Source organism: Schistocerca americana, chromosome 2 (genome assembly GCF_021461395.2).
Source record: "Schistocerca americana isolate TAMUIC-IGC-003095 chromosome 2, iqSchAmer2.1, whole genome shotgun sequence".
In the NCBI taxonomy this organism is placed as follows: Eukaryota; Metazoa; Arthropoda; class Insecta; order Orthoptera; family Acrididae; genus Schistocerca; species Schistocerca americana.
Window position 1 is genome coordinate 371,055,487 of NC_060120.1, and position 14,825 is coordinate 371,070,311.

Here is a 14,825-nt window from a genome sequence, read left to right on the forward strand (position 1 = left end):
AACTATTTAGAAAAATAGATTTAAAATACAGGATGTATCAAAAAGAATCGTCCGATTCGGCATTTCTATATTTCTGAAACTAATAAACATATACAATGAATTTTGTTTTTTGATGAACGAGAAACTCAGTTTTACTTTTTCATAGCTGTTCAATATGCCCCACTTCAGAGGCACGGCATATTATCAATACGGTATTCAAATTATCCCTACGTAGCAGCGAGCATGTCTTGAGATTCCACAGCTGCTGCTATGCGATGTCTCAGTTCATTCATTGTTGTTGGTAACGGAGGCACATAAACAGTCTTTTGTAAACCCCCAGAAGAAATAATCACATACAGTCAGGTCCGGTGACCTTGGAGGCCAGTAATGTAAGGCTGAATCACATTATCCAGTGCTACTGATCCATCGTTCCGTAATCCTCTGATTTAAAAATTCCCGCACTTCCTCATGCCAGTGTGGCGGTGCCCCATCCTGTTGGTAAACGAAGACATTCGAATCAGTCTCCAACTTTGGGAAAAGAAAGTTCTCAAGCATATCGATATATGTGTTTCCTGTAACAATGTTCTCGGGAAAGAAAAATGGACCATACACCTTTTCCCGTGAAACTGCACGAAACACATTAAATTTTGGAGAGTCCCTCTCATGTTGCACAACTTCATATGGTTGTTCCAGACCCTACATTCTTACATTATAACGGATCACCTTTCCACTTAAATGGAATGTTGCCTCGTCACTAAACACTAAGCGTGGAAGAAAACTGTCAATTCTCCATCTTGCCAAGAACGAAATTACAGAACTCCACACGTTGTTAATTTTCAGCTTTCCGATGAGCTTTCAGTAGCTGAAATTTGTATGGTTTCGTGTGTAAACGTCGACACAACACATGCTAGACGGACATCGGGGGCATGTTGAGCTGTCGAGCTGCTCGGCGAACGGATTTCTGCGGACTCCTCGCGAAACTATGGCGGATGCGTTCGACGTCTGTGTCAAGTCACTCGGGGACGGTCTGGCGATTTGCCTTTACACAAACAACCTGTTTCTCGGAATTCATGTCATCGTCTAAAGCTCTGTGCTGTAGGAAAATCCACACCATACCTAGTACGAAAGTCACGCTGAACAGTTGTTACTAACTCGCACTGCGCGAAACATAGAGCACAAAACGCTTTCTGATGTCTCGACGCCATTTGTACTAGAATTGAAGTGGGCGCACACTGCTGCTACCAAACGGGAACCATGTAAAACTTGAGAGTTTGCTCTTCTCAACAGCACGTTGTTCACGCACATGTCTCAAGTAACATAATAGTTATGATTTTTTTTTTAAAATCAGATGATTCTTTTTGATTCACCCTGTATATTGTACGATATGGAGATTTAGCGTTGGTGAAATGTTACGGTATGGGCGCAACAGCATGCCAGGATTGAAAATTATAGGGGTTTGCAAGGTGTTACGATACACCGAAGTACTCATATTGTGTAAGAAGGAAGGGGAAATGATTGAGCTGGTAAAGGTGGTAAATTATACATATAGAAGAGGGTAAACGGATGCGGGAAGGTAGGCGGATTGTGTGGCGTTCAAGGATTTGCAGAGAGTGATAGAACTTTCGTATTGGTATATTGGGACGGTTCAAGCCTTTGTAAGTGTGGAGGATGGTAGGAGAGTACCATACCCGTATGCAATCTGTTAGTAGTTCTTGTTGGATTGGTGTGTTGCGAGCTTTCTGTTAAATGATTAGTAGATGTTGTTTCCATGTTAGTTAATGGACGAGGGTTGCTCTCAGTCTCGAGGCTTCCACTTTTATCTCCAGAAGGTAATATTTGATTGTCTATGTTACGCCATCTGATGTCACGGAAATGGCGAATGCTGAGGTGACAATCTCTTCACCTAGAGATTATTTTTGCGTCCTGTATCTAGCGTCACTTTCAACACCACCACTCATATTAGGTGGTAAACTATATAATTCTTTTTCACATTTCTCTGTCATGCCCACGCTGCCAGGCGTTGCTAAGTGGAACGGGTTCACTTCGCCATTCGTCCTCTCAGTGACTTAATAATGAAGTAAGTCAGTCAGATGCCGTCCTCTGGGCATAAAAGTTGGAGCTTACCTAGTTTGACGACAATCAGACTTAGCCCCCGAGGACAGTGGTGGCGGCTGCTCTTAATTAAATTTTTTTAATTCAATTTTTTTCTTCTCTGCGCCTCTGAAAACCATAACATATTCAATTTACTGTTAACTCCCTCCTCATTCACTGACCTATCTTGGCACCCTAAAGCTCTAATGTTAATTGACTATAAAAATGGTAACAGCATTTAGTTTTTAAGGTCACTGTTATTTTAGCCACCTTCGTGTAGCAAGAGACCTGTGCACAAGTAGTTCTGTTTACCTCATAACTTTAAATCATTTCCAGAGTTACTTCAGTTCGGTGCTGTCAATAGCCTTTCAACTGCACTGGATAACGATGTGTCAGGAGTTTGCACATGGCAGTAGTGGTGCCGACAGCCTTGGCTATAAACACTATCCGTCCGTAGACCGATGAGTTTCTAGAGGCACTTGAACAGTCCTAAGCGTTTACAGAATTAGGCTCACAGCTGTCTTAGCTTAGATTTGAGAGCTTCTGAACCTCAGGACCTGCGATAAACCAGTTAGCATGGCTCTGTCGAATGAGCACCAAAAATTCCGGTTTAAAAATCATTTCGTTTTTAATGGAAAACAAATTAATGCTTTCCATCGACGCTGGGCGTCGCATAAAAGACGTTAAGAGCAGTATTTCTTTGGGACGACTCCAGCTACACGTTGCAAAAACGAAACTGCAAATATGCATCTGACGACTCTTAGCAGAAACACCCTGTATATATATTTATATATATGAAGTAAATCGACCAAGATTGTGGTAACAACGTTAAATCTTGCACCGAAAATAGTGTAGGATTCCCGACGCGTCACGGAATCTCAGCAATGAGACAGGGTTCGACTCTAACAATCAAGTCAGAAGTTAACAGATGTTTAAAGAAAGTCACTTAGTACAGTAGTAATACATTAAATATATATTTGTACACCACATATATTTAAAAAAACTGTAACCTATGTCCGTCTCAATGTTTATTAGGGTATCGTGAAAAATTCGAAGTACATCGTCCAAGAACTTTTCGGGAGTTTTGGTAACAACGTTGAACAATTACTTCTCTTTATACAGTAGTATAGGTTTGTAGTAATGATTATGTTACTTCTCACTGACCACTATGCCAAAAGCTGTTTTGTTTATCTTTTCGTTTTTTCTTTTTTTTACTTGGCATTTTTGATTAAGTTTACGTCCGCCCCTGGTAGCTGCGTGGTCAGCGCGACGGAATGTCATACCTAACGGCTGGGTCGGAGATTTTCTCCGCTCAGGGACTGGGTGTTGTGTTGTCCTTATGATCATCATTTCATCGCCATCGACACGCAAGTCGCCGAAGTGGCGTCAACTAGAAAGACTTGCACCAGGCGAACCGTCTACCCGACGGGAGGCCCTAGCCACACGGTATTTCCATATTAAGTTTACAACAAAAACAAATTATAGATTAATTCATTGAAGGACTGTAAACAAATTTATGGAATGGGGAACAATAAAATTCATTTGTTTCTGAATACAGTTCATTCTTGTAAATAAAGTGTTACTTTAACTTAGAAAATATGTTATAGCAGATCAACAAAAATACGGCCATTTAAAGCCGCATGTAGATATAAGTAAGTGCCGCGTGTGAAATTTCGTTTTGCGTGCGTAACAACCGTGTTTGCCGCCGCGACAGCAGCGACTGGGTGATACGCGTCTTAACTCTCTGCACAGAGCTTTGATCTTAAACCGATTGCCGGATTCCTAGGGTGTTGTTCTTACATTAACATTTCGTTGATCTGCGTACCCGGTCCAGAGGGGGCAGTACAGCTAAACATTTCTCGAGAGGCTTTACGAGTTTCGATTGTCAAGGATTTGGCTATTTTTCTTGAGTCTCGAGCGAGAAGAATTCTCATCCCTAGACAGATATCTGCATCTCAACTGTCTTCTTGTATGGGTTGTTTCAATAGAAAACGGAGATACGTTGAGAGGTGGCAACATGAGCACGTGTCAAGGAGTCTCTCATGCAGTGGAGGAATGTGAATGTTGACAGTGGTCTCTCAGGAGGTGTTAAGCTCAGAGTCCACACCGGCGCTATTAAAGAGGGATAAACAGTGTGCTGATATTGGGTTTCATTCTCTATCATACACTTCACTGACAGGTCCTAAGAAGATAACCGCTAACAACTTTTTATTAAAATGTTGCACCGAAAATAATGTAGGATTCCCAACGCGTCACCGAACCTCAGGAATGAGAGAGGCTTCGACTCAAACAATCAAATCAGAAGTTATCAAATGTTTAAAGAAAGTCACTTTCCTCATTGAATTTCGTACACATGACTACTTAAAAAAAAAAAAAAAGAAGCAACTGTGGAGAACATAGTGAAGCTGCGGCTTGCTGGGTGGCAGAAACACTACTGGTTGACGTCTGTGTGGACAATGGAAGCTGTTTTCAAGTAAACCAAAATACAATTAGTCAGCTACGTTTTATGTTAAGTGCTGTGATGCGTGAGGGGATATATCATTATAATAATATCATAATAAGTTATTTTTATGTGCGATAGAACTTCCAAATGTATGTATATCCGAAAGGTGTACATTTTCGATTGTGGTTTAATACTGGCACTAATAATACTGCTAATAATACAGCTACTAATAATAATTATACGCAATGTTTTGGAATTCTAGGTAATAATACAGTCTGTCGCCATCTCTCACGACGTTGGCTTTAGTCACTGGGCCCCTTGTGGTCAGCCGGCCGGAATGGCCGAGCGGTTCTAGGCGCTACAGTCTGGAACCGCGCGAACGCTACGGTCGCAGCTTCGAATCCTGCCTCGGGCATGGATGTGTGTGATGTCCTTAGGTTAGTTAGGTTTAAGTAGTTCTAAGTTCTATGGGACTGATGACCTCAGAAGTTAAGTCTCATAGTGCTCAGAGCCATTTGAACCATTTGATGCCGGCCGAAGTGGCCGCGCGGTTCTGGCGCTGCAGTCTGGAACCGCGAGACCGCTACGGTCGCAGGTTCGAATCCTGCCTTGGGCATGGATGTGTGTGATGTCCTTAGGTTAGTTAGGTTTAACTAGTTCTAAGTTCTAGGGGACTAATGACCTCAGCAGTTGAGTCCCATAGTGCTCAGAGCCATTTGAACCATTTGATCCTTGTGGTCAAGGACGTCGGCAAGTAATCAAGTAAAAATCTATGGAACTTTGAAGTCCATTTTCAGTGTCCAGTGAGGATATATCACGCAAATTGAATGTGCCGGACTTTTATCTTTCTTCAGCACACTTCTGGCATCGGATCCCAAAGATGATGTGATCTATCAAAGGGTATTTCAATAAAGCTGCAGAATATGTCTCTTCTATGGACTGGAGGGAGGGAGGAATCTTTAATTAAACCTTAGTGAGGATTAATGGTGCTACCGAGCATAGATCTCAGGTTCCAATTGAGGCGTCCATAGCGCACAGCTGTAAGTACCAGTAATGTAAGGGTATTATTCGATCGCTTTGTGGGAGACAAACATAGATGCGCTACTCACCAATCTGAAGTGCAGACAGGGTGTTGAGCCGAAGATTACTGCCCTGTCGAGAAAACGTATTATGGGTGACACAAAGATGAACTGACTGACATCACTGACTCTACTTGAGCCATGCGTTAATTTGTTTTCCATTAAAAACGAAATGATTTTTAAACCGGAATTTTACGTGCTCATTCGACAGAGCGGTGCCAAACTAGTCTAGTGCGATATTCGCTTTACCAACGTGTATTGATAGGGACAGTAAATTACGAATACTCCAGCAGCGACAGGACCGCCCTGGCCCATGCTGACTGCTGCCACCATGCAGAAGCACTGCTCTTTCGCTGCTGGGGTACTGTTTATTTTTCGCAATGGACAAATTTGCGACCGCTTTATCGAATGGGCATGTAAAATTCCCGCTTAAAAATCATTTTGTATGTAATGGGAAACAAATCGACGCTTTCCGTCGACACTGGGCATCGTATGAAGTACGTGATGTACCTGGTTAGTTTGGGCTGATTACACGTACACATTGCAAAAACGAAATTACAAATATCTACATCTACATCTATACTCCGCAAGCCACCTGACGGTGTGTGGCGGAGGGTACCTTGAGTACCTCTATAGGTTCTCCCTTCTATTCCAGTCTCGTATTGTTCGTGGAAAAAAAGATTGTCGGTATGCCTCTGTGTGAGCTCTAATCTCTCTGATTTTATCCTCATGGTCTCTTCGCGAGATATACGTAGGAGGGAGCAATATACTGCTTGACTCCTAGGTGAAGGTATGTTCCCGAAACTTCAACAAAAGCCCGTACCGAGCTACTGAGCGTCTCTCTTGCAGAGTCTTCCACTGGAGTCTATCATCTCCGTAACGCTTTCACGATTACTAAATGATCCTGTAACGAAGCGCGCTGCTCTCCGTTGGATCTTCTCTATCTCTTCTATCAACCTTATCTGGTACGGATCCCACACCGGTGAGCAGTATTCAAGCAGTGAGCGAACAAGTGTACTGTAACCTACTTCCTTTGTTTTCGGACTGCATTTCCTTAGGATTCAGTATGGCATCTGCTTTACCGACGATTAATTTTGTATGGTCATTCCATTTTATAAAACTCCTAATGCCCAGTCCCAGATAAATTATGGAATTAACTCTTCCAGTTGCTGACCGCTATATTGTAGCTAAATGATAAATGATCTTTCTTTCTGTGTATTTGCAGCACATTACACTTGTCTACATTGAGATTGATTGCCATTCCCTGCACCATGCGTCTATTTGATGCAGACCCTCCTACATTTCAGTACAATTTTTTATTGTTACAACCTCTCGATATACTACAGCATCATCCGCAAAAAGCCTAAGTGAACTTCCGATGTTATTCACACGGTCATTTATATACACTGTTAATAGCAACAGTCCTACGACACTCCCCTGCGGCACACCTGAAATCACTCTTACTTCGGAAGACTTCTCTCCATTGAGAATGACGTGTTGCTTTCTGTTATCTAGGAACTCTTCAATCCAATCACACAGTTGGTGTGATAGCCCATATGCTCTTACTATATTCATTAAACGACTGTGGGGAACTGTATCAAACGCCTTGCGGAAGTCAAGAAACACGGCATCTACCTGGGAACCCGTGTCTATGGCCCTCTCAGTCTCGTGGACGAATACAGCAAGCTGGGTTTCACAAGATCGTCTTTTTTGAAACCCATGCTGATCCTTGCAGAGTAGAATCTAGTCTCCAGAGAAGTCATTATACTCGAACGTAATACGTGTTCCAAAATTCTACAGCTGATCGACGTTAGAGATATAGGTCTATAGTTCTGCAGATCTGTTCGACGTCCCTTCTTGGAAACGGGGATGACCTGTGCCCTTTTCCAATCTTTTGGAACACTACACTCTTCTAGAGACCTACAGAGACCTACGGTACACCGCTGCAAGAATGGGGGCAAGTTCCTTGGCTTACTCTGTGTAAAATCGAACTGGTATCCCATTAAGTCCAGCGGCCTTTCCTCTTTTGAGCTATTTTAATTGTTTTTATATCCCTCTGTCATCTATTTCGATATCTACCATTTTGTTATCTGTGCGACAGTCTAGAGAAGGAACTACAGTGCAGTCTTCCTCTGTGAAACAGCTTTGGAAAAAGACATTTAGTATTTCGCCCCTTAGTCTGTCATCCTCTGTTTCAGTACTATTTTGGTCACCGAGTGTTGTCTGTTTTGATACAGCTACCGCTTTGACATAAGACCAAAATTTCTTAGGATTTTCTGCCAAGTCAGTACATATAACTTTATTTTCGAATTCACTGAACGCCTCTCGCATAGCCCTCCTCACACTACATTTCGCTTCGTGTAATTTTTGTTTGTCTGCAAGGCTTTGGCTATGTTTATGTTTGCTGTGATGTTCCCTTTGCTTCCGTACTCGGTTGTTGTACCACGGTGGCTCTTTTCCATCTCTTACGATCTTGCTTGGCACATACTCATCTAATGCATATTGTACGATGGTTTTGAACTTTGTCCACTGATCCTCAACACTATCTGTACTTGAGACAAAAATTTTGTGTTGAGCCGTCAAGTACTCTGAAATCTGCTTTTTGACACTTTTGCTAAACAGAAAAATCTTCCTGCGTTTTTTAATATTTCTATTTACGGCTGAAATCATCGATGCTGTAACCGCTTTATGATATATGCCGAAACGCCAGAGAAAATGCGCCTAACGACCCATGGGAGAGACACCCGGTATACTACAAGAAGGCAAAACATTTGCAAAAACTCGATAATTTCTTGACCGATTTACTTCAATTTTTAAATGACACACCAACCTAAAGAAAAAAGAAAAGCGAATATGTCCCTGTTTAAAAGAATCTGACTAAAAAGTGAGGCACCAGCTACCTTATTCTACCTTCCACACTACCCTTTAATATTTTCCAAAAAATTTTGGCATGCGAACGTATTCGCGTTTTTTTTTTAAACATGCAACTCACATTTCAATCCCACAAGCTCCCCCAAACTTTATCTCACTCGCACACACTTGTCCATCGCTGTAAGTCGTATACCCATGCACACCAAGTTGCCCGTACTCAGTCACTCATGCAGCCCAACTCATTGTCATTATATCTTTGTGTCTCTCTGTCATTGTCCCACGTCTCACAGCTACGGCCCCTTTCACAATGTCCTACTACTACAGTCGCCTCTCACAGTCACTATCTCCCTCTTGCTGTCTCTTACTGCTGATATCTTGTTTCTAACACTTCTACATTCCTTCCTTCCTACTGCTGCTGTCTCTTCTCACTGTCGTTATCTCTGCCTTCCCCGTTGTCATTGTCATATACAGTGTCTCTCATCATCTCTGACTTTCATGCACTTCCACTTTGTCTTTCTCTTTATTCGTCCTTACCTGGTGCTGTCTCCTTCACTCTTCCCCTAGCACTGTTCTGTCATTGTCAACTATGTTGCAGTGCCATTGTGTCCCTCTCTCTCTCTCACGCTGCCATTGTCTCCTTCGCTCTTCCTATAGCACAAAGACTGTATACTATCTTCCAGTATTTACTAGCTCTCCTTCTGTTTGCCAGTGCCGCTGTATTCTTCTCTCTCAGCTCAAAAAAGCGCAGACATGTTCGCATGCCAAAATGTTTGCAAAATTTTTAAAAGGTGGTGAGCAAGGTAGAAGTGGGCAGCTGGTACACCACATTTCAGTCAGTCTTTTAAATAAACAGGAACATATTCGCATTATTTGTGCTCCGATAGGAGCATTTTTCCGCTTGTTCCCTTCTTTTCCCAGACCAGATTTTAAATGCAAAAAAATTTTTGCATGTGCTCCAGTACTACAACATGGAGTTCCCAGATGATAACGAAGACACTTACAGCATATTTGACTTTAAACTGCGTTTTCACCTTACACCGGATTTACGTGTACAATTAGGATAACTTTGAACGTCAATATCTCGGAAACGGATATAGATATGAAGAAAATTTTGAAGGTTGAAACTTCCTGGCAAATTAAAACTGTGTGCCGAACAGTTCGAGTCTCGGTCAGGCACACAGTTTTAATCTGCCAGGAAGTTTCATATATGCGCACACTCCGCTGTAGAGTGAAAATTTCATTCTAATTTTGAAGGTTGTTCAATATCGGGATCGTAGAAATATATCGGAAAAATTAAGCCATTTGCTATGCATAGCCGTCTCGGAATCCGCGACTGGATTTTGGTGCCCAAAATATGAGTTTTTGGGTTGTTTCTCGGTAACAGACTTTTGAAAACAGGAAGAAGATTCTTCTGCATAAATGCTCGGAGAATAAGCCTTTAAAATTTGAGCAATTTGCACGGTTATTTATTATTTAGTTTTCGCCTTATACCGGATTTTACGTCTAGAAGTAGGGTAACTTTGGATCTCTGTATCTTGGAAACGGATAAAACCAACTGTTTCTCCCATGTACTGTATATATTGTTCCACACATTTGTTATTTAAAACCAAAGTTGTCACCTTATGCTTAGAATGCTACCACGGAATCTGTATTGGGCGAAACTTTGTAATCCTACCCACTACGCAAAATACTGTCATCGAGCTACTATCGTCACAGAAAATAACTTACTACAGTTATTTGTCATACCTGCACTAGTAACCAACGAAATGGCTCTGAGCACTATGGGACTTAACATCTTAGGTCATCAGTCCCCTAGAACTTAGAACTACTTAAACCTAACTAACCTAAGTACATCACACAACACCCAGCCATCACGAGGCAGAGAAAATCCCTGACGCCGCCGGGAATCGAACCCGGGAACCCGGGCGTGGGAAGCGAGAACGCTACCGCACGACCACGAGATGCGGGCTAACCAACGAAGAAGAGCTGCTAGTTGCTGGACTGAGTTGAAATATTTCTTGGGTTTTCAAATGACGATTCAAGGCATTTCAAAAACAATATACAGGGAACAGATCGGACTTCGTTTTCTGTGACATACCTAAAAAATGTTCAGGCGTACGACTTCGTTTTCAAGATCATCAGTATGCACTAACAACATTTTATATTAATTTTTCTTAACGCCAAACGAGTGACACAACCCAGATCGAATAATCGAACTTCCGTCGTATTTTCTGTTGTAGGTATACAAGTTAGCACGTGTGCCACACCTCCGTTTACGACCCAACCTGTTGTCCCATTCCGTAAGAGTACGAACCTGTTGATGTGGTCGTACTCTCCAGTGTTTACATTCTCGAGTGTCTCTTAAGGTGTGCTTCACCAGAAATGGATCGACAAATGCACCGAGAACTTCTCGTGTGTTTCGAAAGGTTCACTCTCATTTACTATCCTTGAGGGATCCATCGACAGAACGAAAAGCTGTCAGAGGAGTTCTGTTCATATAGCAGTAGCCAAGAGTTCGTAGAAAATCGTGTCAGAAATATCGTACATCGTATGTTTTCAAAGAAACTTGAGCATTAATGCATAGCTTCACTAGATGTATTTAATTAACAGGTATAAAGCACACTAAAATGCATGCTGAATGTGTACAACGGAGTCTTAGGAAGAGGAGAAACGTGTTTCGATCTTAGTTCAGTCATTAAATTATTTCCTACAGTTTACCTGAGAGATTTCAGGGAGTAACGTCCCATTCTGTGGTTCCAAATCCAGGCAGATATTTTCTCTCTCGTAAACCAGAGCGTCCAAAAAATGTACTCAGAAATCGTTTTCTGAAATGGAGGACCTTATGAAGAAAATTTCATCCTGGAAACAATCCCCCTAAGCTGTGGCTAACAGGGAGACGTTCCTGTCTTGAGGTCATGGATTTTAAAGCCTTTTTTAGGATAGTAAAGTACTCGTAAGTTAACTAAAGACCCCAGCCTCACCCTTTTAGCGCCAACGCTCAGCCGTTTCCGACGAAAATCGGTTTGAAAAACGTGACGCGGTTCATTTACCTGCGCTATTGGGGAAGCTATCGCCAAGGTTGCGTGGTTCAGAAGATGAGCACCCTATTACCAGCCGGGCGATCTGTGTTCGGTTCCCGGCCTCGGAGGTTCTGTTTCTTTCTTTCCTTTTTTTCTTTTCTATTACGATCTGACGATATATTACTCATTCTTCCACGATTTTGTCGACTAATCTGTGGATTGGAACGCTGTTAATCTTAATTATTTACAACTATTTATTATAAAATTTTTTAAAAATGTGCAATATATTTCATTTGTGATGGCTTTATTACTCGCTATCGTTGCCGTCGTCTGGAGCACAGCCCCTACATTGATGTCGATGATACTTGTCGTAGATGCATGCGAAACACAAATTGTGTTTACACCATGCGCATTATATAAATGCAGTGCCCTCGCACTCCAACGTTTTTTTACGACCGTCACAGGAAAGCATCTACGTTGACATTCAAAACTGCAGGGCCCCGGTTCTGAAATACTGGTGCGCTTAATTGATTCATAATCAAGGAATGTATCATGATAGAATCTTTGCGTGATGTTGTTTCCCTCTGGTCTTTTATTAAAACAGGGGCGTTAACAAACCAGGCGAAAATAAATCGCTGCATTTTCGTGGGAATTCTTTTTAGATACTAACCAAAGAAGAGGTGACAAGTCTTTTTGAATGGTAACCATGCAAGTGTGGGCGTGGAGGGGCCCCGCTAAATATTTCCAAAAAATGTGAATGTGGGCTTCAGTTTAGAACGGCACTTCACCTCCAGAGCTCGACATTTCACCTACATCACTCTGAGCGATCCCTCACCACTGCCACTCTCCCCACGCTTCCCTAGTCGACTGCGCATTTAGCGGCCACGACATTTTGCGCGCACTATACTTGTAACAGTACGGGTCTATGAGTCGCGTCACGTTATTCCTCGTAAACGGCGGAGCGTTGGCGGCCAAAAGGGTGTTTAATTTACTTAAAACGAGTACTTTCTAATCCTAAAAGGCTTTAAAACACTTGACCCCAAGTTGAGACTGTCTCCTCGTAAGCCATTTCTCTGCAATATCTTTTGTTGCAGCAGTGTTAGTCCAGTAACGTTTGCAAGAGAACTTCTGTTAAGTTCCTAAGGTAGGAAAGAAGTACTGGCCGACGTAAAGCTGTAAGAGTAGGCCGTGAGTCGTGCCTGGATACCCCAGTGGACAGAGCAGTTACCCTCGAAAGTCAAACGTTCCGGTTTCGAGTCCCAGACCGGCACATAGTTTTAATTTGCGATGCAGTTTCGGCACACACTTTGCTGCAGAGTGAAATTTCATTCAGAGAACAGTGAGACTGAAGATGGACGCTATTAGTAGTATGGAGGTTTGGAAAGCAGACGTGTATCCTTCAGTGTCTTCCAGCATCAACAAAAGCGGTGTTCTTGTTTAAAGTGCGGAATAATTTCCAGCAGTAAGCGCTGTATGACTTTGACACTCACCTGCTCGGCGATAAGAAAGCGGCGTAGGATCGCCAACAGGAGGAACAGCGGCGGAATCGTCATCGTCGAAGAGCACGAGCAGCGGCTGCCTGCGCTGGCTGTGGCGCGCCCAGCGCAGACGCACGGGCCGGCCGTCGAGGGTGGTGGCCGCGAGCAACAGGCCGAGGCGCGGCTCTCCCGCCAGCCAGGACTGCACGGCGGCGCGCACGTTGAACACGAGCCAGCCGTGGCTGCGCGCGCCCACCGCCTGCACGCTCAGCAGCCGCTGCGTGTCCGGCCGCTCCAGCGACGCCTCGTCCTCCACCTGGTACACGCGGACCTGCGCACCGCCACCAGCCCGCGTTACACGTGTTTATACACGAAATTTGATCTGATCTGTTGGCATCAAAAAACAGAGTCTGTAGGGTTAAATGTAAAATTTAATGACCGGAAACGCCACACTTACTAAAATATTACGGACTACTATAGCTATTGAGTTTCAATAAGAAATTCATCCGATCACAGCATAGTAATCCAAATATTTTAATAAGTGAGTGCTTCAATATTAACGCGTTGAGAGGAGAAATAGGGCAGCAGAAGATTAAATACGAAAAAATACAAAGCCTAACAGATATCCCTAGATAACACAGGATATACTGAATTTAACTAACGAAAGGAGAAAAAAATAAAAGTACAGCATATTAAGTGAGGGAACGGGAATTTAGACGCCTCAAAATATAGATTGGCAGAAAGTGCAAAATGGCTAAGGCGGAATGGCTAGAGGAGAAATCCAAGGCTATGGAAGTGTGCGGAATTGATCACTAGATCACTGCCAGTAAAAAAGGTGGCGGGGCGTATTGTGTTTTCAATAGGGATGCAGTAACGGCAGATTGAGCTAGTCATGAGAGCTGAGTGGCGTCGAACGTGGACCGGTCATTGAATGTGAAGAACCTGTGCGACCCCTTCCTTAGGATGCTGCAGAAGAAATAAGAGGAGGAACTTGCCGTACTCTTTTGAAAGCTCCTCCTCAACCTAGTTACTTAACCTCTGCAGAAAGGACTGAACTGCGAAATCTACGAGAGGAAATGGTTCAAATGGCTCTGAGCCCTATGGGACTTAACTTCTGAGGTCATCAGTCCCCTAAAACTTAGAACTACTTAAACCTAACTAACCTAAGGACATCAGACACATCCATGCCCGAGGCAGGATTCGAAGCTGCGACCGTAACGGTCGCGCGGTTCCAGACTGTAGCGCCTAGAACCGCTCGGCCGCACCGTCGGCCCCTCAAAGAGAGGACCCTGATGTAATGGTACTGAAGGTTGACGAAGATAATGCAGCCGTTTTGCTACCTCGTAGTGTGTATGATGATAAGATGAATGGTCTGTTCTACGTGATTCTGCCTGTAGGCGGATTCATTACGACCCCACAGGACGTGTGCAACGGACAACCTCTGCATTATTGAATTCCTCCTCCATACCGCAATAGGTCATTAAGAGGTTAAGACCACATGGTTGTGTACCACCAAGACTGTAAGGTCTTCAAATAATTCGTAAGGAAACTGTTCCATTATGTCCAATAGTGAGCAACATTGGCGCTCCTACATATGACTTAGCCAGCATCTCGTTTCTTTGCTGAGACCGTTGGTGGGCAAATGCTCACACCACATCCGCGAGTTAGCTGACTTTATCAATAGACTCGGGGCTTTCCGTCTAAATAGTTCTGGCCCTTTGGTTGGCTTTGATGTGGTATCATTTTTCACAAAGGTCCCTATCACAGGTTCTCTTGCGCTAATTGGCAAAAAGTTTCATATGGACATCATTGCTTTGTTTCGGCATGCTCTGTCCTCAAGCTATTTTGTGTTCAACCGAGAATG

At 43.1% G+C, this 14,825-nt stretch overlaps 1 protein-coding gene across 1 annotated transcript in view; it reads right to left on the reverse strand.

The window, feature by feature from the left end:
- LOC124594028 (bone morphogenetic protein 8B-like) overlaps positions 1-14,825 on the reverse strand; it is a 149,762-nt gene that overhangs the window by 59,153 nt on the left and 75,784 nt on the right. Inside the window, exon 4 of the mRNA XM_047132380.1 lies at positions 12,974-13,292. Within this exon, the coding sequence (XP_046988336.1) occupies positions 12,974-13,292 (319 nt within the window). The remainder of the gene's footprint in view (positions 1-12,973; positions 13,293-14,825) is intronic.